General features: G+C 40.2%; 2 protein-coding genes across 4 annotated transcripts; one reads left to right on the plus strand and one right to left on the minus strand.

Annotated features, from left to right (window-relative positions):
- Window positions 1-567: 567 nt before the first annotated feature.
- LOC311250952 (sodium-dependent neutral amino acid transporter B(0)AT2-like) lies at window positions 568-10,341 on the minus strand. Its single transcript, XM_084343120.1, has 12 exons — window positions 9,143-10,341; window positions 7,438-7,657; window positions 6,627-6,784; window positions 6,260-6,380; window positions 5,988-6,163; window positions 4,702-4,812; window positions 4,368-4,609; window positions 3,975-4,158; window positions 3,690-3,891; window positions 3,240-3,399; window positions 2,932-3,094; window positions 568-2,560 (listed from the first exon to the last, which is right to left on the minus strand). Exons 1-12 carry the CDS (start codon window positions 9,161-9,163, stop codon window positions 2,312-2,314), a joined length of 2,007 nt encoding a protein of 668 aa, XP_084199246.1. The 5' UTR covers window positions 9,164-10,341; the 3' UTR covers window positions 568-2,311.
- Window positions 6,707-23,630, plus strand: eps8l1b (EPS8 signaling adaptor L1b). Of its 3 annotated transcripts, none has more exons than XM_084343118.1 (19): window positions 6,707-6,797; window positions 14,270-14,323; window positions 14,419-14,577; window positions 14,689-14,838; window positions 14,935-15,017; window positions 16,150-16,262; window positions 16,464-16,519; window positions 16,627-16,756; window positions 17,437-17,525; window positions 17,611-17,685; window positions 18,859-19,007; window positions 19,954-20,098; window positions 20,434-20,483; window positions 20,573-20,681; window positions 20,792-20,917; window positions 21,042-21,207; window positions 22,003-22,168; window positions 22,452-22,584; window positions 23,142-23,630. In XM_084343118.1, exons 2-19 carry the CDS (start codon window positions 14,294-14,296, stop codon window positions 23,226-23,228), a joined length of 2,016 nt encoding a protein of 671 aa, XP_084199244.1. In that variant the 5' UTR covers window positions 6,707-6,797; window positions 14,270-14,293; the 3' UTR covers window positions 23,229-23,630. The 3 variants fall into 3 exon arrangements, with proteins under 3 accessions (XP_084199244.1, XP_084199243.1, XP_084199245.1); XM_084343117.1 differs by lacking the exon at window positions 6,707-6,797 and adding an exon at window positions 13,149-13,204; XM_084343119.1 differs by lacking the exons at window positions 6,707-6,797; window positions 14,270-14,323; window positions 14,419-14,577; window positions 14,689-14,838; window positions 14,935-15,017 and adding an exon at window positions 15,493-15,614.
- The last annotated feature ends 554 nt before the right edge of the window (window positions 23,631-24,184 follow it).

The raw sequence follows: 24,184 nt of genomic DNA on the forward strand, positions 1-24,184 counted from the left end.
AAAAGAAAACATCACTATCTGAGGGAGCAGCTGTATGACATTCAATCAGTGTCCCACTGATCATATCTGCTACGTCTTGACAGGAATACTTCATTGCTAAATACTCAGTTTTTGGTCAAATTTCATGTTCTCACAACACTGAACCTGAACTATAAGCACCAGCCAGCTCCACTGTACATACCTTGTAATGTTAACACAATGCATGACAGGATACAATGAAACAACATACGGTATTTAACAAATTTATACCAAAAGGAAAGATGGAGGAAAATTTGTCATTTGTGCACTGAGTTTTAATCAAGTATTTCCTTTGTACAACTCATTTAAAATTTCAAAATAACATTTTGAATTCAGATTTAGAGCCCTTTTTGAAAGACAATAGACAAACGTCCTCAAAAAAAACTTTTGGGAAATGTAAATATAGAAAAGAGAATACCGCAGAAATAAAGTCTGAGCAAGTTTAAACTGCAAGCTTAAGCTGCATTTCAAATGCTGATGTGTTGTTGGAAAAAAAATAGCTAAAATATATTACATTGTGATGACATTATATTACATTTTCTTAAAAAAAAAAAAAAAATCATTATATACACACAGACTACATACACTAAAAGTGGATCTGCCAAAAGAAAAGTCTTAAAACAGTACATGGTATGTTAAAATGTTTTTAACATTTTGTTCAATCAGCCTCTTTACATCTGAAGGCACTTAGTTTTGGTACATACATTTAACAGCTTTTAAGGTTGATTCATCCTTGATAGTAACCCACTGAAAATGTAAAAAACTACACTTTCAATTTCAGAAAAAAGGCTACGACAATTGTGACCAAACAATTAAGTCTAAAAAGGCATTTACAAAATAGACACATTAAATTTACAGCCACATAAAATCTCAAGTGAAGAAGTACTTTGTGTTCATTGTCTGTTAAAACAAACATGCAGCTTATTTCTTCTTAAACCAAAGCTTATAAAAACAACAACAAACTGTCTTGCAAATTTTCAAATTACATGTGTTCTTGAGTTTTTTTTTTCCTTTTTGCTTGCGCTATATACATATTTACATTAAAATAGGATTTAACCTTAATATTTGTACCATGTTGTCACTTTACAAACCAGTTCAGTAAAATCAGACAGCAGGCTGTCAACAGTCCATGTGCCTGTGAGCTCCACAATACTGCAGGAAGGATGATTTTTTCCCCTCCCTTTTGTAGCTAATGTCAGACATCACTGAAATCAACATAGTTGATGGAAACTTGATATCTTTTAACATAAAAAGAACAGTTAAGTGAAAATCACCTCAAGACAAAACCAAAAGCTGTATTCTCAAATACAGTTCTATCAGCTGTTGGGTTTCAGGTTGGTTTGCACAGAAAGGTTATATACCTATAAAATAAATTGTGAAGCTACACAATACACCTGCAAACATACAGTGTAATATCAAACTGAAGAACCACAGAGACTCAGGTGTTTGTTGAGCTGTAAACATAGATGGCTTCTGTGTAGGGATAACGTTAACACTGTACCTAGTTTAAGCATAGCTGAATTAACTCGTTCCTGGTGTAACAGTTTCACACTGACATTCCAGTTTCAGGCTCAGTCTATTGTAACTCAACTCATACAGAAGAAACAATTGTCATAACAACTGTCTCATTTACTGTGCTGTAAAAAATTAAGGGTTAATGCACAAGATACTTTGAACAGTGACAAACTGTAATTCAGTCCTCAACAAAACAAGGAGTAAAAGGTCGCTGGTTTAGTAAACTGACCATTTTTGCGACATTCATTGTCAAAGTGGCATTTATGGATTATAGACATGATGAGGTGCATCTCACATGAGAGTGCTTTTCTAAAAGTGTAAAAAGACTGATATAAACACAGGACATTTCCCAAAAAATAGACAGGTGAACTTTTTGGACAAAAAAAAAAAGAAAAAATAGGTAGGAACATGATGTGATGTCTATGGCTTATACCAAAAACTCATACATTGTTTTTGCTCATCTGGAAAATGACTCTGTAACAATTAACAGTGGTTGAAAATTCTACCTCATAGTTTCCACACAGAAATAAGTTATTTGTTACATATCTTCATTTATTCCATATCACAATAAAATGACTATCCCGTGGATATGTTTGGACTTAATTTATGTTAAAATAAAAAAGTGGAAAATGTTTTTAAATATTAAAATAATGTATCTTTTATCACACATTTTGCTCCCTGTGCCACAGCTGCACTAAAAGCTGTGACATAATTGAATTGAACTGTAAATTTGACTGCTTACTGCCAGTCATTCCTGACTGCGTAACATGTCCCATTTTTAGGAAGAGGAAGCAGCAGTTCCACTCATTTGGTCCAGCTCTGACATGTCAGTCATCGGAGTTTCACACTTGTCCTCACTGTTAACAATGCTGTACTGACCAATCTCTGTGTCTCTGGAGGTTTGCTTCATTCTGTCCTGCAGAACAGCATGGATCAGAGCTACAGGGACAGGCATCATGGCAAATATGATTAGCAGGGCCAAGACAGCCAGAGCCCAGCCAGGGTACTCCAGGTACTCCTCAGAAGCCTGAAAAAATTAAAAAAGAAGTTAATCATTCAAGAACTTAAACAACTAGAACGATTGACTGTTCTACAGCACATAGTCAGTGTGAACTGAGAGATATTCCTCAGCAATTATTTCTTTCAAGCAGGGAAGTAGGTGTGGAGTAGGTGTTGTGGTAGTTGTTTTTTTAAATGGTGCAAAAGAGCTGTTTGCCTTACACAAGATGCAACATGTCTTTGGCAGCTCTTGTGGTTTCAGATTTTACTATACTTGACAAACCCCGCAGACAAAAACATGTCAATGCCCAAGGCCATTTTAAAGAGATGTTTTTGGAGTATTTAGTGGAGTATTTAGTTTAAAGGAGTTTTATTTCTGTTTAATATTGTTCCACATACCGTCTCATGGTTCCATGCCATATACGTTGGGTGTTTGATGAACATACGAATGATGGTTGCTGCCAGCAGCCCCAGCATAGCAAGCAGGCAGATGTATTTCCACAGGTACTTGTAAATCACACTGGGACGCCAGCCCAGCATTACCTCAATGTCATCAAGGAATCTTCAGAAACAGAGTGGTAAACTTTCAGAAATGACATATGTTTGTGACAAACACTGATAAGACTGAGAGCAAAACTGATCTGTTGACATTTGCATCGGATTTAAGATGAAAATATGGAAGAAGAAGAAAAAAAAAAAGACCTCACCTGTCAGCTCCATATAGCCAAGACACACTGAAGGTCTCAAACACCACCACAATGATGAGGGGCAGAGTGGCAGAGTAATCATCAAACATCGTCACAAAGTAGTTCCCACAGCGCTGGGTGAAGAGCAGACCAAGTAGAAAGCCAATGACGCAGCTGAAAACTGCAACAACATAGAACAAACATGTTAGGATAACACACAACTTATAGAGAACAGATACAATCAAGCACTGAGGAGAGAAAAACATTTGTGGTTTATCCAGAATAACTGCAGCAGGTAAACGTAATAGTTTAGTACCAGGGTAGTGAAGTAAGGTGTGTATAATGAATAAATTGCAGAATCAAAGTTTTACTGCGTTGGTACACACACCATCTTGTCACAAACCTAAACTTTCTTGAGTCATGTCAGTAATGAGACTATGAGGCTTGCACAGAGGCGAAACGGGTGTTTACTTGTGAGTTTGGTCTTGTTGTTGGCCAGAGTTTTGAAGCGGTCAGTGAGTGGAGCGAGGATGCCCTCCATGGTGCCAAACATGGTGCTGAGTCCTAAGTTGAGCAGCATGAGAAAGAAGAGCGCTGACCAGAAGGGGCTGCCGGGCAGGAGTGACATGGCCTCTGTGAAGGCAATAAAAGCTAGACCCGTGCCTTCCACACCCTGAACGCAAACAGGAGCTTTAGTTTTTATGTACAGCACATCAAATTAAAACAATTCCATTAAAGCAAATTAACAGTCTTTACCTTCTGCATCTCCTTTTCCAGGTCACACTCTGTTAAATTGCCAGGCACCATATTTCCATACTGTTTAAACCAGGCAGTGTAGTCCTCTACTGCCACAGCACTGGGATTAGAATAGTCGAAGCTTGGATTCAGGCTCGTGTCCAGATTCCCACTGCGAAGCTGGTCTGATAATGTCTTCAAATTACTAAGAAAAGAAAAAAAGACAACAGAAAATGTAAGTGAAAACATGCAGTTAAACAAAACAACAAAACGTTATATATTTGTCAAGACAAACATCCCTATGCCAATGTGGGGGACAAAGACATATTTACACAATAGAGACTTATATTTAAAGTCATGACGTACGAGTGTTTTGATGCATAACTCAGTCTTTGCCCTCTACTTAAAACATACCTGACAACACACTCTGTGACCTTTTGTTTGGCCCGGAAGCCGAGCACAGAAAACACCACAAGAGTAGCCAGCACAGATGTGAGGAAGTTTATGGAAGACACAGTGAAGGCATCACGGTGGCAGTTGTTGTTCTTGGGGTTGTAGGAGGAGTAGGCAATAATGGACCCAAAGCCGAGGCCTAAGGCAAAGAAGACCTGTGTTGCTGCCTGCCGCCACACCTGCACGTCTGCCCAGATTTCCACCTACAAATGTGTAGAGGGAACAACAAGGGCGTCAGAGAAATATTCATATCTGCAGGCCTTCTCTACACTGCAGACATATTAAGTGCAGATACCTTGGGGTAGAACATGTAGCTGATTCCCTCTAAGGCCCCATCCAGCAGGAGTCCTCGGACAAGGAAGCAGAACAGCACCACATAGGGGAAGATGGAGGAGAAGTACATCACCTATGAAATGAGAAAAAAATATTTAATTAACAAGTTAGCAGTGAAAGACAGTTATTTGTTTCTATCTGTATGCACAGGTACGTTGGGAGAACCTCTCTTGAGCTGGCTCCCTCTCTTTTTTGCCAAATATTTACAGGAATAAATGCACTATAAATTTCCATTTTTCTTGTTAGTAAGCTGCATCCCCACGGTCTCTTATCCTTAAATTGCTTTGTTACATTCCTTATGCTTAAGTACACTGTCTTTAAGTTTGTTCCCTTCTGAATCCTACTAATTTTGTAGCTATAACAACCAATTTTCCCCACAGAGATAATAACTGAGGTTTCATCTAATCTGCTGCTTCTTAAACACTAAACATATGGCCCCTGTAATTGAGATGCCAAGTGCTTAAGGCAGTAATTGCGCGAAACAGCTGATGTCAGCCTTAGTGGGATAAAACTTCAACTAAGATGTTAGCTTGAACATAAAACACAGAAAAGAATATTTTCCACATGGTATGTTTGTAGAACTTGTGTGATAGGAAAAACAAAACAACACTGTAGTTTTTAAAAAAAAGTATGTTTACTTCCTAAAAGTACTGGGGGAAGTTGTGTAATGTGGATTGTGCCATTTGAACTGGGTCAACAACTAAGCCAGACATTCCAGAAACTCCACATGCACAGCAAACACTGAAATCTAAGCCCAACACATGACTGGGATTTGGACTGAGAACTGAGGACCCAGAATGTCCAAACAATGAAACATGCAATGCACTATTGTGATTAAGTTTTTCAGTAAAACGGGGCTTCCTTTTACATTTTTTTCATTTAATGCTCAGTCTTCTGCTCAGCTGGTCCAAAAGTAAACACTGTAATGTGATGAAATGAACTTAACGCCATGGAACATACTTATTTTTCATATCAAACCAACCTTTCCCTTTAAAAATGCATACACATCTGCATGTATGAACCGCGCTACATGAATATCATAATGTATAAAACATATTTATGCTATTAATTTAAATCCAATGTTTGAAGTAATAACTCATCTATTAAAAATCTATTTCAAAATGTTTCAGTACAGTAGTTGCAGTTTATAGCTCCAGATTATCTGACGGTTGCTAAAAATAAGCAAAAAATACCAAATTCTTTTAAAGCCACAGCTTCACTGACAGTAAAATCAACAGTCACAGTTACCTTGACAGAGGTCTTGATACCCTTGAACATTCCCAGGCACACAATGGTCCAGGCCGCCAGCAGACAGCAGACGATGTAAGGGTTGAAAGAGCCTGTCTCATCAATCGAGTCTGTGATATCCAAAGCTTTGCGGTACCAGAAATACGACGTGGCGGAGCTCTTTTCACATTCTTTTACTGGTGTAAAGAGGGAAAAAAAGATGATTAACTACAACTCATACATTAACAATTAATATGTCTTGCCAGTTTTGAACCTTAATGCTGTGTGTTTACCTGTTACATTCCCCTCTTTAGGACACTGCTGCCAAGGTAAAGGGTACTGGAATGAGTTCCCAAGATAGAAAAGACTCCATGCAAGGATCACATTGTAGTACAGAGCCACAAAGAAGCATACCTGAGGACAGAAGGATTATCAGGTTAGTAAAAAAATTAAATAATGTATTAAAGAATAGATTCAATAGATAATACACATACAGCACTAAGAATGTGGGTTGACGTTGTGGTAGACGGGCAAATGGAAAACAAAAAATTACTGACTGAAGCAGAATCATAATGGCACCTGAAATGCATCTAACATCATATACTGAACGATCTAATACTATTAGAAGGTGGATCAATCATTTAACAATCAGTTTCTTACCACACAGCTGGAGTAGCCAATCCCTGCAAGCCTGGGGGAGATGTACTTCCAGACTCCGATGCTGCCCTGTCTGATGGCCTGACCGGCTGCAAGCTCCAGGAAGAACAAGGGAATGCCCACAACCAGCATGAGCAGCACGTACAGGAAGAGAAAAGCTCCTGAGGATAAAAGGTGACCAGCACACAGTTAGTAAAGGAGCTTTGATACTTTGAAGGACGAGAACCGTTCTGATTCCTGCAGCCTGCAGGACAAAATGTTCTTTGAAAATATATCATATCTATGCTTCCTATCCTCCGTAGCAGATTTGTTTTTTATCAAGAAAATTGCAAACACAGCAGCTCAACTGTTCCATAAACTTACAAATAGCATTATTACATTATGGTTTAAACACCTTCAACTTGTGCCAGTCTGAACCCAAAATTGATTAAATTGTTATGGACCGTGTCTGTATTTTCCCTTGGAGTTTATGTTTCGCCTGGCAACAGACAAACACCAGATGTGGGAACTTTAGAGCAGCAGTGTTCAGTTTAGTTTCAGCGTTAGTTCATAGTGTACAGCTCAGATTCAGAGGCATACATTTGGTAGTTAATGTATTTATATGCATAGTTATAATATTAATGTGGTCTCTTTTTCACCACATGCACGTCCTGAGAGGATGACACTGAATACCCACTCTCATTTGAGTCAATACTGTCTATCCTGCACACACAACATTTGTGTTTGGTCCCCTAGGACCCACAGGACCCAAACTTGTAGCAGCCATCTAACACAGATGATAATACCAATAATAATCATCATCATCGGTACTCACCTCCTCCATTTTGATGGCACAAATATGGAAATCGCCAGACGTTGCCGAGCCCGACACTGAATCCCACCTGAGCCAAAAAATACTCTATTTTACTGTTCCATCCTGCTCGAGCGGCAGGCTCAGACGAGCCCTGCTGGTCCTCCTCACCAACGTAGCCGTCAATCCTGGACTCTGCGGTTCCTGTCGTGTCATCGTCAGTTGGCAAAGGCTGCTTCTCCATCTAAGACAGTAGGGGACAAAAGAAAAAAACTGATCAAAATGTTAAACAGTACGTAACCACCGCACTGGTGAAGTAGGACTAAAGACTGTGGCTGATTATCCACGATGGTCAACCCAGCTATGATTTTTGTACAGATTTATGAGGACTTTTCTGCCGCTAAACAGTTGTTTTGGGGAAGCGCCAGAGTCATTTGTGGCCTTTATCTGTTGCGTACCAAAAATAGACCTCCTGCTCTAACTCCAGCCAGAAATTATAGTATTGTATTTGCTTTGGTGGTGTGCATACTTGCTAACCCTCCCGATTTATCCATGAGACTCCCGTGTTTTATTGCCCTCTCCTGGATTCCTCCCAAGGTCACAATTCTCCTGTATTTCTCCCAATTTATGACAAATTCTTGCACCTTTTCCCCTCTTTTAGTAATCACAACCTGTCTTGACACTGCACAGCTTGTAGACTCACTGTTCTGTTGCGCCTCGTCCAGCTCAGTGAGTGAGAAAGAGACGGGGAAATGGAGAATCGAAAGAAATAAGCAAATTTCAGACACCCTGGGAAGACGAATTTGCGGCTCTTATTGAAAGATGTTAAAGAAAGGGACATGGATTTTGTAAAACCTTCCAGATAATTTTTTTCCTGCGGATCACTGACGTCAGTCACTAGCAAGAGGCTGATAAACACAGGCAGTGGTATGCACGGACTCTCTTAGGGTCAGCAGCATAAAATGGATGAAAACTGATGAATATCTGTTTACGCCAGATTCATGCAAGTTCATGCCAGAGGCAAATTATTATTAATTATTCTGAATATTCTGTAGAATTAAAAGTAAAAGTATTTAACATAGAAATGCTGTTGCAGTGGCCTTATGTTGGTATTTTAATTCTTTAGAAGTCACCAGAATGCATGAAACAAACTTCAGACAGATTTTTCTCAGGGAAGTTCCCAGTTCCCACGCTTTGGTCTTCATTTCACACTCAGTTGCCAATATATTACATACTACTATGTAGTTCTGCAATATATCCTACCCCCTGTGTGTCTTCAAATTCTGCTTTTAATTGTTTTGAAGGGGTGTTCGTTCAACTATATGGCCATTTTGAAGTCTTTCCAATGCAGTTTCATGAACGAGGGTAGGACTTGTTGCAGGTTAGCGTTAGCTGGGCAGATGGACACTGGAGCATCTGACAGTAAGCTGCCCAGGTATCACACCAGGTGGTTAATCATTACACTAATGATATCCCTCTTATAACCCAGGTGTAAAATAATCCCTACTGAGACCAAATGGGTCCAATAAACATATATATGTACATTACTTACAGCACTTGGAGCCTAACACATGTTCATATCATCGTTTTTAAGTGATCAAGTCTTCTGCACTCCTACCAAACAAGGCAGTGTGAGCTCCAGCATGGCCAAGGCTGGATTAACCCGACCGTCTGTTTTTGTCTGGACTGTAAACAAAGACACGACCGATAAAAAAAAACCCAAACTGACCTGTTCACCGGCTAGTGTCATCAAGGAAGAGGTAGAAGAAGCACCGAGGACGGCAGAAAATGAAGAATTTGAAGCGAATATTTGTGTTCGTCGGTCCGTTCAGAGGAAACGAGCACGTGCAGCAGCGGCTGGGACCCTCTGTGATGTCAAACAGCGCGAGCTAACTTATTCTCCTGTTTCTGCTCCTCAGATGACACCAAACACACGAGACAGTCTGATGGCGATATTTAACTCTACCGACATGTAATGTTAAACAGATGCAGGCGATCGGCGTGCTAGTTCCGCCACAGACCGCGCTTTCTCGTGGTTGGTGAATCTGTGGGCTCGTTTCTTCCGCGTGATGCAACACAATGAGCCCCACCCCACCTACTACACAATGGTGACTTCAGGGACTGTACGAAATCTGGCCACCCTGTTGGCACGGGCACTAGTACCCAAATACAGAGCACACCAGAGGAGTGCCACATGTGGCGACTAATTGTTAGTTTTATAAGCTGCAGCTATTGTCTTAACACGTACAAGACAATTTGATCATATTACACCAATCCTAGCCTCACTGCACTGGCTCCCAATACATATAAGATCAGACTTTAAGGTCTTGCCCCGTCGTACATGTCAGATCTTATTATACCGTATACTCCAACGCGTGCATTAACCTCTCAAAATTCAGGGCTCCTGATGGTTCCCAGGGTGAAGAAGAAATCAGCTGGCTGCAGGGCTTTCTCCTATCAGGCCCCCTTCTTCTGGAATAACCTCCCAGCTGATATCAGACAGTCTGGCTCTATTGACGCCTTTAAATCTAAACTCAAAACTCACTTTTTTGACTTAGCCTTCAATTAGTCCTTGACATCGATTGCTAGCTTCCTCAGTGGGTTGGTCTCAGTCTCAGTGAGTGAACTATAGTATTAGACTCCACATTGTCCTGCCGACGAGTAATACTTTGCTTTCTGATTAACATTGCATTTCTCTAACTTTGTTTTGCTTTCTGTTCCCACAAGCTGCAAGCTGTGTCACTTTCACGCTCTATAGCTTCCTCCTCCTCTTTCTCCTCCTCCTCCTCCTACTCTCTTCCATTCAGGCTCACTTCTGATGACCTCGGGCCCCAGGGACCATCTCCCAATCCTGGCCCCTACAGCCTCACATACTGTCGGATCTGGATTGTCACACCTCCTTGTTTTACTATCTCCTTATAACTGTATTCCTGTAAATATTGAGGCCTCCTCACTCTGATCTCTCTATCTATCACTAATTATCCTGTGTGGCCTGCCCTCTTCCAGGTCACCATGTTGGACAGGAGGTCATGTGGCTCGGGCACCCACCACCTGGCGATGCCTCGTCCTGCACAGTCGTCTCCTGGATCCACACACCTTACATATATAATTTGTATCAGATTTTCTGTCAATGCAACCTGTAAACTGTGATTTGCTGTTCTTTCTGTAAATGCGACATCTATTGCATGTCTGTCCGTCCTGGAAGAGGGATCCCTCCTCTGTGGCTCTTCCTGAGGTTTCTTCCATCGTCTTTTTTTCCCCCCCTGTTAAAAGGGTCGTTTTTTTTCCATCAAGATGGCAAGTTTTTCCTCACTCGAATCAAGGGTCTAAGGACAGAGGATGTCGCTCACTGTACAGACTGTAAAGCCCATTGAGGCAATGTGATTGTGATTTTGGGTTATATAAATAAAATTTGATTTGATTTGATTTGATAAGCCTATCTGTTATATTATGTTGAGAATTTTTTCTAATAAATCAGTTACAAAATTACATACATTATTGTTTTTTAAAGTGATGTCTTCCAACTGCTTGTTTTGTTATACTAGCAATGCAAAACCTAAAATTATAATACATTTACGAGTACATAAACAAAGAGAACCAGCAAATCATCACATCATCACATCAAATTACTGACTGTTGGAAATAACCAATGATCAAAATTGTTGAATATTAGATTTATTTTTGTTTGCCCAGATTAAATAATAATGATCATTTGCAGCCAACATTTGAAGCTACAATTAACTTTATTTTAAAAGTTGTCAGTGAATCTTATGGCTCATTGTAATGCAGTGGTGGAGGAGGTTTCAGATCATTTCTGTATAAGTAAAAAATAAAGTAGTGATACCACACGGTGTAAAAAAGACTCCATCCTGCAAGTATTATCAGCAAAATATACTTGCAGTAGCCTATTATCAAGAAAAATAAGAGTAGAATATTCATTACAGTCATAGAAAAGAGGCATTTGACAATATTATTTTTTTACAATTCATTTCTTATAACGTTATAACTGGCTTATTACTGGTGTGCTAATTTAATCTACTTAATACACTATTATATTTGACAATAACTGGTAGCCTGATTTTAGCTCTCAATTAAATATGGTGCATTTAAAAATACAATATCTATCTCTGAAATGTACCTCAAAATACTGTACAGTACTCAAATAAATGTAGTTAGTTGTTTTCCAGCACTGCTGTATTTCTTTTGTTTTAATGAAAGGGTTGCCGGGGAGGTTGACATTTTGTGGTCAAACTCGACATTTGCAGCTTGTTGCTCAATTTAAATGGTCTGCATGACTGAGTCCCGATGGCTCTCATACACACACACACCGGGGTCCCTGAACGCCGCATAACCCTAACACGATCCTCTTAGGATTTTATTTTCCAGCACGTGCGACATGCCAGGTTAAACACGCAGTTCAAAAGCGGAAGTAGAGACACCACGAGCCCATAATTAGGCATATGTATGTCAGAACAGGAGCTGTCAAAATAATTAGTTTAACAAAGTTGAAGGAATAAAGTTGAAATCATTTGATCTCCTTTGATTCCACGTTTTCTATAGTGTCAAACGTTAACACGTCGCATGTGTGCACCTTCTGTACCTCACCTGAGACAGTTTCTTATCAGATAACAACTCTCTGTTTTAGATCATGTTAGTTTATGAAAAAAAAAAAAAAGAAAAATAGAAAAATCATCGGCTGATGCAACAGTCTCCTCCTGTCATCACCGTTTTCTGGCAAAGTAGAACAAAGTGTAGTTTAGTGGCTACAACAGTATTAATGTTCAGTTTATGCAAAAATGTCCCTTTTTTTAGTCCAACAGGATCCACTGTCCTTTTATCCGGTCGCACTGACCTGGCACACTGACATTTCTCTGGACCTCACCGCGCGCACACACACACACACACACACACACACACACGCATTGACACACGCTGTATGCCACGTATGCTTGTGTCAGAGTCAAAACACACAAGTCTCCTGCCACGACTTCCTCAAACACAACAGTATGCTCCTACGCGCTTGGGAATAATGTCATGCATCTGTAATAACGTATAAATACCTTGTGGCACAAAAAGCAGAGATCCCTGGAAAATGATCCCAAACGTCCTCAAACTCAAAGTCAACTGAGGAATGGAAACCCCCGCTTGTCCAGCTTCACCTGACTCCGCCTATCTCCTCTATTGGAGGATAAAATGGGGCCTTGTCTACCTCCTGTTTAGGACTGTTGTGAAATGTGACACCCCACTTTCCCATTTTTTCACCTCCATGTATGGATGCCAGAGGTTGCCCCTGTCAGCACTTGCTGAAACTGGTTAGAAAAGTGTTTTCTGTTGTTTTTTTTGTTATTTCTTGACATTAAGGCTTAAAAACGCTGATCAAAACCCACACTGCTTTTTAACTTTTGTTAAAAAGTCTAAAAGAAAATATTAGGATCAGCCTTTATTCATTAGATGTGAGGTTTAAACTCTCTGGGTTGCTAAAAATCAATCACAAATTCCAAGAGGGAGAAAAACAAAAGCCATGACCTCAGCCTTCACATTTTCCCCAATGTGTTCCAACAGGTGAGAGACTGAGTAAATATTTTTATCTCTAAGGTGGAGTGGTAGAGGGCGGGGCTGTGCAAGGTGACACACCTCTGCTCTGTAAAAGGTTTCAATAGAAGAGAGAGAAAATTGAGGAGGGAGATACCTGCAGGTCTGCTGAGACACGGGACAGGTTTCACTGTCAGTGGAGACACACATAGACAGCTATTAACATCCGGAATAAAGTATCAGAAGCCCATCAATCCCGGTAAGTTGAATTAACATCCATTTTTTACTAATCAGAGTCTGTAATAGTCAGAACTGGTAACATTTAAGACTACTTAAAATACTTGAAGGAATTCGGACATGACCATGAATCAGAACTCAAAGACATGTCAGATATTTATATATATATACATATATATGCTGCTAGTTATGTTTATAGCTATTTCAAGAAATACGTAGCTACTGTTAATTAATGCTTTTTGTCGGTTATTGAATTTCAAAAGTCCAAAACATCTGTACACTTAACTGAATCGTGGTGCATGTCCCTATTGTAACACATTTTTTTGTATTTTGCAAAATTCTGACTAAAACACTCCAGACCTTTTTCCTCCCAAGTCGTGTTGTAATATAAATATGACCTATGAAGAGTACATGGAGTACGTTATAAGAATACTGCATGGCTGATACTGGGTGTTACGTAATAGTTATTAATAGGTGGCTGAGGTCTATTTCTCATTACAGTTTTGTTATAAAGAGACATTAATTCTCAGTATGCTAAATATCTTAAAATATACTTTCACTTTTTCATTTCAGAATATTGTGCACAAATTGCCACGACAATTGCTCTGTCTTACACTTTTATTTTGAAATGCTACACCACATATGAGTACAACACCAATTTGGCACTGACTGTATGAACAAGTAAGATGGTAACAAGTCATTTTGAATGAAACCAGTCTTAACGATTGACACGTTCGCCCCGTTGATACCAGTGATCCCAGTATTGATGGGCGCTGAGGAGTTGAATGGTGAGACACACTGTATGGTCGTCAGACTGGTTGGGCGACCTGCTCACGCACATAATCCCAGGTTACTGAAGCAGAGGCTGACGTCAACTCAAACAGGGGAAAAGTAAATTTGATTGATGGTGTTTCTTTAGCAGGCGCTTGCTCCGATGTCTTAGTTTAAAGAAAGACTTGAGCAGCAAGTGTCTACATATGAGTGGATCAAGTTCCTTTATAGCTCCACCTAAAATGTTTTCTGATCTCCTCTCCCCAGCTGTGTATTTATAGAAAGCCGTTCTAACTTAAACTTTTTCTCACTCCAGAGCGGCTGACAAGGTGGCCAAAGAATGACAAACATCTCACGGTTTCTCGTAAATGTAAGTCTTCTCAACTCTTTTCCTCAAATTTATTTTAAGATGCATTTTTCCTCACTTCCTCACTGTTTTCACTTCTCTCTCTCCTCGCTTCGCAGCACCTGCTGACGTTCTCACTCCAGGACGGGGATGTGCAGGGTGTGGAGGAGGCCCAGGCACGTCTCTCCTTCCTGGCGCAGAACAAGAAGCTGTGGAGCCAACAGATGTACCTGGATGTCGGGGAAGAAGCTATTCACCTCAGAGACATAAAGAGCCAGGTGAGAACAGATACATGATGGTCAACAGAGATTGTAGGATGTGAATGGAAGTAAACAAAGATGTGATTTATGCCATCCATAATGACCTTTTATATTCATCTATCTGTTCAGGACGAGCTGGAGAGATACTCTTTCAAATCCATCTACCGCTGCGATGCCGTGAACACAGAAAAACACTTCCCATCCCTCCTCCTGCTGGTCTGCCAAAGTTCAGAGCAAAAGAAGCCAGACATTCACTTCTTTAACTGCGAGACTGTGAAGGTGAGTAATAACAATAGAATGAACATCCCTTTGACAAATCATCAGACTGGTTCCGGTTTTACAAGTGATGCCACTTCCATATTCCTATTCTTTCAGGCGGAGGAAATCTGTGAGGACATCTCACACGCAGTGTCTGATACCTCTAAAAGAAAGAATAAAGAGCTCCCCGAAGTCTTGAGGTACAGTGAAAGTCATGGTCACAAACTCCAAAATACGATCCGTTAAAAATAAGTAAAATGGTGCTCATTAAAACGGAAGTATCTATTTGATGTTACTTCTTCCTGAAATTCTAGCATTTAAGTGCTCAATTTCCAGATCTAAATGGAGGAAACTGTGTTTCTATTGTGTGTGTTTGTGCTCATATTGTACCAGAGGAGGACGGCCTTATAATAGCAGACAATAAGCTAAACAAAAAGACAGACACAGATAATACAGTTTGCCTTTCTTCTCTTTTATTGCCATTATGTATAATTTTTCCACTGAATCAAAGCAGCCGTCATCCACCTGCCTGAGAGGGAGGGAGGGAGGGAGAGAGGCAGAGAGGACAGTGTAAACAGCTGAGAGAGGGAGAGAAAGACTTGTTTTACCGGTTTCCACATAACTTAGGTTAAGGTGTGACAGAGATAACACGGCCATTGTGACAGAAAGGCAGAGAGAGAGCAGAGGAGGGACGACGGCGGCGGCAGTGTGCAGGCTCAAGATCGGGCCCCTGACAGGATTACCTGATTTTAAGATACACTTCTATTTAAAGGACGTGGGAAGGACAGACATATGTGGTAAGACAGACAGACAGACAGACAGACAGACAGGAAAAGGGAAAGATGATGCTTCAATTAAACAATGGTTTTAGCCAGAACTATTTGCATTTAGCTTCAGGGACCGCAAGAGTTGGAGAAGATACAAAAGTTTTCACCGACAGTGATTCACATCTTTGTATTTTGCTTTTAAAAACTGTCCTGTTGCTTGCTGAGAATTTCAATTTAAGTCTATTGTTATGTATAATCCAGGGTGTAGTCATGAGAAAGCACAGTCAGACTGTTTACTGTACTTTGACAGTGGAATAAGGGCTGCAGGATTGAATTTCAGAGGCATCAAATTAAGTCTGTTGATAGAGGACTGTCTTGTCTCGCTGGATCAAAGATGTCCTCCAACGCCAGAATGAGGATGTCTCCAGTAAAATGTCTTGTTTATGAATGCGTGTTTGACTTCTTAAAGGGTGTTAATGCTGCCAACATCAACAGGAAGAACATGACCCTGAGAACAAAAGTTGTGAGTGTACCAGGGTTTGAATGTCTCTTCTTGTTCCTTCAGGCTCCCTCAGAGTGGGGGAGAGATGATTGACCCCTATGAAATCCCGAGCCCCCCGATCCAACATGCTCCAAACCCGCCACCAGCCAACCCTCCACCTTACCCAGGACTCAGAGGTAAGAAAAAAGACTTAATTCACATGATGGGAAAGTTAGAAGAGGGGAAAGAGAGAAGTAAGAGGTATGTAGGAGCACAGAGATTGCTTTGTGTGTGTAAGAGGGGTGGGTTTCAAGGGTAAAGGGGGCAGGAAATGCAGCAAAGACCAGGACCATGAGTGAAAATGGATTACCTGAATCCTCTCGTCTTGTCTGCAACAGCGAACGGCTTGAACGGCGGGCCTGACATCTCCTTCCTGCGAGCGGAGAGAGAAGTGGTATGTCACCTCGTCACCTATTTTTGAGTTCCCGTTGGGTCATCTCTGGCCACAATTCACATTACGAGCAGCATAACCGCTGGGTAACCGGGTTCTCTCTCCCTCAGGGGATCCTCAACCACTGTTTCGACGACATCGAGAACTTCATGGGCAAGCTGCAGCAGACAGCAGAGGCCGCAACGGTGCTGAACCAGAGGAAGAAGAAGAAAAAGAAAAGTAAAAAGCAAAGTGCTGAAGGTAAGAAGAGAGGCTGTTGAAGAAAAAAACACAGCTGTAGGCCTGCAACAATGATTTATTTTGTCACAATTAAATGATTAATCATCCAGTCTATACTGCCCTCGTAACTGCAGAAAGGCTAATGTTGAGAAAAAGTTTTTAAGTTGACTGGGGGAACTGTTAATTGATGGATAGCACTCCCTCATTTTATGTATTTTTGTATTGTGGTCCTACTATTTTACCACAAAAACGTAATTTTATAATCCTTTCGGGAAAAAAACATTAATTTACACCTCCATATGTTTAAATCAGTGATTAAAAAGTAGCTTAAAGAGTTAAAAACTGGTCCAACAGTTACTGCTACTCTGCTAAGCTAGCTTAGCTTTTAAGCGGAACTAGTTTAGCTATTTGTATTCTTCATGACTGGATTAAGCTTCTTCCTTATTTATGTGGGATGATAAATTGATTGACCCAGATGTTAGTGACAAAGAAACGCAGCAAATCCTTACATCAAAGAAGCAGGAACCAGCAATTGTTCGACATGTTTTTTTGAAAAATGAAATAATTAATTGTTTATCAAACTAGTAGCCAGTTAATTTAATTTAAACTGACCAATCAATCAATCAGCTAATCACTGCAGCTATATCTAGGTCCTGATAAGACTGTTGGTGACCTATTTCCTTTCCATGCCACTATTTCAGAGGATATACTCACTGCAAAGGCCCGCCCGCCACCAGAGGAGGAGTTCATCGATATTTTCCAGAAATTCAAATATTGCTTCAGCCTGCTGGTGTGTATTCAGTCAGATCACATTTTATTTGTTATAGTTATTTTACTGTGCTCCATAGTTAATTCCCCTATTTGTTTCTTTACAGGCCCGTCTGAAATCATCCATCTCCAACCCTTCATCAGAGGAGCTTGTTCACCACGTATTCAAACCTTTGGATATGGTGAGTGAGCGTTATAACATCGACGTCTCCGTCAGCAGGACTTGTGGAGGCAACGCCTGTTGTTGCTATTGCTGTAAACACACGGCCTCGTCTTTTATAGCAGCACAGATAAAAAGCTTGAGTCGGACATGGCGAACATCTTAAAATAAATCTAGTGTCCTTGTGTTAACGATGTCACATCATTTACTATTTGGGGCCAAGTGAACAGAGGATAAAAGGTGTAGATACAATTTGGAGACTGCCCTGGTAATTTGTAGGTATATACAAGTTGTTATTTCAATGAGTTACCTAAAGGTAATAGTTTAAACCTAGGATTATAGTGAGTGATGTTTGTCCCTGAGCTGAGCTGAGTGTGTGTCATGTCAAAATAATGGAATTGTCAGTCTAGTTGAGTAAGTCAGTATTTACACAAGGTAGTTCCCTGTGTATCAGCCTGATTGAAACTCTAAACACTTGATAAATGCAGCATTTGTATGATCATGTTCGAATGGCAGTGTTTGTATGTGGGCATGGGTTCTTCTCGGTCTCTAAGACGTTTGGTTTGGATTTGGGTTTGACTTGTTGTCCCCTGACTGCTGCTTTGAATTACGAAGCTATCAAAAATTATTCCTATGTTACTTTATTTAAAATCAAATGCATTCAGATTCATAAAATATGATAAAATATTAGTTCTAGAAACATGTATCTACTACAATAATGTAGTCTTCAGTCAAAACTATTACAGAAACTGAAAGAATTCAAAAATAAACCGCATTTGACTGATTTCAAATAAAATGTAAAGCATCAGACGTGGAATTTCAGGTGTGTCGGGTTGATGTTTGATGCCTGGCCTCCTCTATTCAGACATGAATCAGTCCTCACCAACAGAATCAAAGGGTGGAATGGGTGTGTTTGATTTGTGCATATTGACATGCCTGAACGGAGTCACACGGCCTCATATCTCTGGGTCTTTGTGCGTCACTTTTTGTGTGTGGGTGTCTGCACTTTGATTGTCAGTGTGCTAACAGAAGAAAAAAATGCGTTTAGCTGAATTCCTAATGTGCACAAACTGCTATCAGCAGGAATCTCCTCGACTTTCTAACACACCAGTGATTGTTGGACTTTCAGTATCATGCCAGTTGTTGCAGACTGAGTGCACTGGTTTTGTCTTACGGTATCTGTATGTGTGCACAGATGGTGAAGACAACTGGGGGACCAGCTATGGGAGCCTCAGTGTCCAGCCCTGCCATGACCAACTCTGCCATCACCCTGCTACAAGACAGCCTGAGTGAGGAGGAGAGGCAGCTGTGGACGTCTCTGGGTCCTAACTGGACACTCCCACGGTCAGTACCGACAACATTGGATCAGACAGTGTAATGGCGGTATTTTTAAAAGAGACTTGAGATACATTTGTCAAGAATAATAACCAAGTGTTACTTTATTTTGCCTGGCTTCTCCTGATCGTTATACTTGTATATACACTCATGGTGTAATTAAGGTGTTTTTGTCTTCTTATCTTACTGGACTCATTTTTTCTGCCAGTGGTGGAAAGTATCTAAGTACATTTACTGTACAAGTACTGTACTTAAGTACATTATTTAGGTTCTTGTCCTACATTGTTCTGCTACTTTATATTTCTACTCCGCTACATTTCAGAGGCAAATATACTACAAATACTTGATGACTTTAGTTACAAATTACTTTACTAATAATTCAAAAAATAACCCAACAATGCAATTATGATATTATATTATAAAGGTAAGACTTTTAATTAAGTAAAGATTTAAATGCATGACTAGTGGTAACACTTTACAAAAAGAGACTTTTGAGTCATTTTGAGTAGTTATGTGGAACAAATGAGGAACTAACTGCTAATCTCATATGTGATTCTTCACATCTGTGAAGCTGCATGAGAACATAAAACTTACAGTTAAATTTTATTTGATTCATTGTTTTTTAAAGATCTGCTCCAAACCATAAAGTTTCAATGGGGAATTTTAGTGAAATAAATCTTTCCACCCGGCCAGCAATATAAATAGTGTGGCCACATTCAACATGTCCTGTATTTCAGAGAGATTTCTCAGGCATGAAAATGGTCCAGTGTGAAAATATTTAGTAACACCACAGAATAGTGGCTACTGGCAGCTTTTAAACCAAACTGTCAGCTTTGGTATTAACTTCCCAGAACTAGATGGAACTGTTTGACTGTCATCATAGTTTTGGTCACACTGTAAAGTTGAGCCCAAGTTCAATGAGGTCTAATGTAAGTTACTCTTTGTGCTTTCTCAGCTCTCAGCTCAGAGGGCCCGTAGCGCCATACACCCCCGTGTTCTTGGATGGTTGGAAGCCGGAAGCATTGAGGGCGGACGGGCAGGTTTGGGAGGATCCAGTTGAGTCAGAGCACAAACATGAGGACCTCCGTGTAAAACAGGAGGTATGGAATACCTGCCTGTGATTTGGGCTAGACACTCACACACTTTGTGTGTCAGGTGATCCATCGATCTTCAGGGCTCCATGGTTAGGGTGTCTTTTTCAAGTTGGAGAGGTGTTTTGCAGATGAAATGACTTGCAATTCAATCTTTACTCTTTTAGTTGCCTAATTTTCTTTTGACAGCTTCCTCATAAAAGAGGAAATTCTCAAAACTCAAACTTTGAGTCTTTTATTTTGGTAACCACCCACATCCCCTCTGTATGATGACACCTTACCCATTTTGTTGGTAGCCGTGTGAGCCGTAAAGTTATGAATGTCTATCTTTTCTCGCATTGCAGCAACAACCACCTCAGCCAGTCGGACCTCCCTCCCACATCAGTGATGAAACGTAGGTCACCTTTAACAAGCAAACCACTTAGCCCCAACAATTTACCCCTGACTGTGTGAATAACAGTGTCTGTCTCCTTTTTCCGTCAGAGATAGCAGCTCACTCCCACCAGAGTCTGAGAGACTCTACAGCTGCTCGTACGACTTCATAGCCAGGAACAGCACTGAGCTTTCAGTGCAGCAGGGGGAGACACTCGAGGTAATGAAAATCACACAGCTCTCATGGTGCATTCAGGAAGCCACGGTGAAGCGTGTATAAAAGTGAACATCATGTATCATTTGCATAATGATGTCTCCTACGTCTGACAGGTGATCGAATCATCCAAGCGCTGGTGGAAGGTCCGTAATCGCTTCAACCAGATCGGGTTTGTGCCCTTCAACATCCTGGAACCTCTGACTCACATAGACAGCCCCGTCACCAACAGACCCCCCAGTGTAAGACACAAAAACACACACACACAGGCACACACACACACAACTCATACAAGCACAAAAGTATTATCTCACCTGCAGGAGTACCTGAGTGAATTCCAGTGTTGTCTTCTCCCCCCTCCACCAGGCTCCAGCTCCGCCGCCCCTCGCCAAGACTTTCTCCACAATCCCGCCCAGCCCTCCTGCTCCACACCAGGCCCACTCTCCCTACCCCTCCCCCTCCCAGCAGCGCCCGCACAGCTTACCAGCATACAACCAACATATACCATCTCGAGATGACACAGATAATAAAGGTACTGAACAATATATGTTTGTGTAGGGTGTATGGGTGTGTCCTATAAATGCTTAAAGCTCTTTAAATGCTTGAAAGAGCTTTAAAGTCCAAGACTGTTTGTGAAACAGTCATTGTGTACGTGAGTCAGAGAAGACAAATATTGGATGGACAGGAAGTGAAGACGATGCCCGAATTCCCTAATTAAGTGGTATTTTCTTAAAAATGAAAAAGATCATTTGTTTTTTATTCATGTTACTGAAGGGATCTGTCCAAAACAGTTAAAGAATGAGAAAACTGAGCTTAAATTAGTTTATCTAACATAGAAAATAACCAAATCTCTCCAAATAAATGATAAAAGTTGGCAAAAGCCGCTAGATGTTCCACTTTAAGGTCTGTCAATGTGTAATGTCACCACAGCCGGCCTATCAAGAAAGTGACATAAGCAAAAATAAAGAGATTAACAAAAAAAAAATAGTACCAAAAAAAAAAACTACACATATACTAGTACTTAATTATGTATTATGTAAGTAAAATGTACATGAATATAGTGTACAGTGTTTACAGGTAAAAGTATTGCATTAAAAATGTTACTCATATATATATATATGTATATAGAAAACAGAAAATAGAAATAATAAAGTACGAGTAACTAAACTTCAGTACATGTATTTAGTTACTTTCCACCTCTGACTTCTGCCGTGGGAATGAAATGCTTGTCTTTAGTTTTTCCCACTCAGTCATGTAGCTACGTTACCATTTGGTCATGTAAAGGCTTAAATATTGAAATTCTTTCTGTCACTGTGAATCTTTTCAGTCATGTTGGTGAATGACGAGCTGCTCCACAGGCTGACAAACGGAAAGGCCAGTCTGAACAAACCTCTGGTCATCCCTCGCTCCTCAGAGACCTCTGTCCCTCTGGACTACCACTCTCCTCCAGACGAAGTGGCCGAGTGGCTCCGAGGGAAGGGCTTCAGTGAACCGTGAGTGACAAAACAACTGCTGACTTCAGACCTGTTTACAAACCGGGAGTGCTGCCCGTACAATGTCATTCATTTTTTTAAAGGTCCTTCCTTGAACACTGATAGCTTAAAAGGAAAAAGGTTTCCTTTATCAGTGTACATTTCCTGGTTCTGCTTGGATAGATAATATTGTTATGGGACGCTTAGAAGCTCAAAACTCAAAATCAAAATTCATTGAGAAGCTCATCAAGTTTTGATTATCTAGATTCTGACTCTGAGGTCTTTTTAATGTTTTGTCCCTCAGGACGGTGACATGTTTGGGAGTGCTGACAGGCGCCCAGCTCTTTTCCCTCAACAAGGAGGAGCTACGAGCTGTGATTCCAGATGAGGGCGCCAGAGTGTACAGCCAGCTCACAGTGCAGAAAGCACTGCTGGAGGTAATTTAAAGCCTGACCTTATTTCCCAGTTTGATCGGCTTATCAGTGACAAAGGTATTGAGTAAGCACGAAACAAATATCAGTCAATATTTGAGTGTGGGGAAGTATCAGGAAAAGTGTAGAACAACTTTTCACAGCAAGCACAGACAGACAAAATGGTGAATAGTAAATAAGTAAGTGTTTTTTCATGTTAATCATATCAAACCTCTTCTGGCAGTTCATTTCAGAGTCATGAGCTCACGGTAAAATGCATCCAGGCTTCTTGGGAGAAGAGTGCATCAATTATGGTTTTTAGATATGTTATTCTAAATTGGAAAATGAAGTATTGACATGACTTTCATATAAATCTTTCATGAGAAAAGAATCCTTGGCATAATTTACTGATCACCAAAGACAGAATATACTTTGAATAATTTCCCAATGTTAATTTATTCTTTATACCTGCATATTTTAAATGACGTCTGCTACGAAGCTGTGTCATCAAAGCAGAGGTCTATAGCCAGTCTTGTAGGCCACATCAACACCACATAAACCTAATTTGGTTCTTCTTTCACCAGGATGCCCGCAGAGCCACAGAGTTGGAGGCTGTCATGGAGAAGCAGAAAATGAAGGTTGATCTGAAACTGGAGAGCAGCACATTGTGAGGCGCGGGCGTTAAACATGAAGAGTGTCAGATGAAGGATCAAGTTCTTCTGGTGGTGTCGTCACTTAATAATTAATTAAATTCACATGAGAGGAAGAATGACAGCGACTCGACTCTCCATCGTGCTACATAAGTGTCATTATGATGTAATTACTTCTTAAAACTGAAGTATTTGGCAGCGAGTCAGAACTTTAGGATTTTACTCGAAGCAGATGCTGTTCAAATGAAATATATTCACAGTGAAGTACACTATTTGTAATGTGTGTTGTTGATGTTCATGTTAATAGTTTTTTGTCTCATTTCTGCCGTGTATACTTACTGTATTTATCTTTGTAAAATACTTCATCCATGATAAACATGACATGACCTTGACAAGAAAGACCAGCAGACAATAAAGATTAAAATGGTGGGATTTTTTTTTTATTTGAAACTTTAAAGAAAGATTTCCAGCAGGACATAAACAGATGACTTCACACATGAGGTCAAAGCAATGCATCCATTGAATACAGGGGAATTTGTCCAAATTGGGCTAAAATTTGAATTCCATGACTTGACTAATAAAAGGTATGTACAGTTTTAGCACTGAATGTCAGATGTATCACTTCTGAACCTTCTGCTTCTCGTGCCTACACAGTAACCATTTATTTTCATTATTGTAAATAAAAGAAATCAAGATAGAAACAAATTATGAGACAAGATTCAGCCACCAAATTACAGATGTAGGTATTATAATACACTCTACTACTGATCAATAACTAATCCCACAATCCAATCCAATCTTCTCATATATCTGGATGCTAGAAAAATTAATCCATACGATATTTCAATGACACTCTGGCTCGGCTGCATTAAATGGTGCAGAACCACAGGGTCAAGGCAAAGGACTGTGAAACATTATCTTATTTTAAATGGAAAGACAGGTGAGGGAGACAGGAGGAGGCTGTGTGTCTTGATTGA

The sequence above is a fragment of the Pagrus pagrus genome (genome assembly GCF_965226575.1).
Source record: "Pagrus pagrus genome assembly, chromosome: 21".
NCBI lineage: Eukaryota > Metazoa > Chordata > Actinopteri > Spariformes > Sparidae > Pagrus > Pagrus pagrus.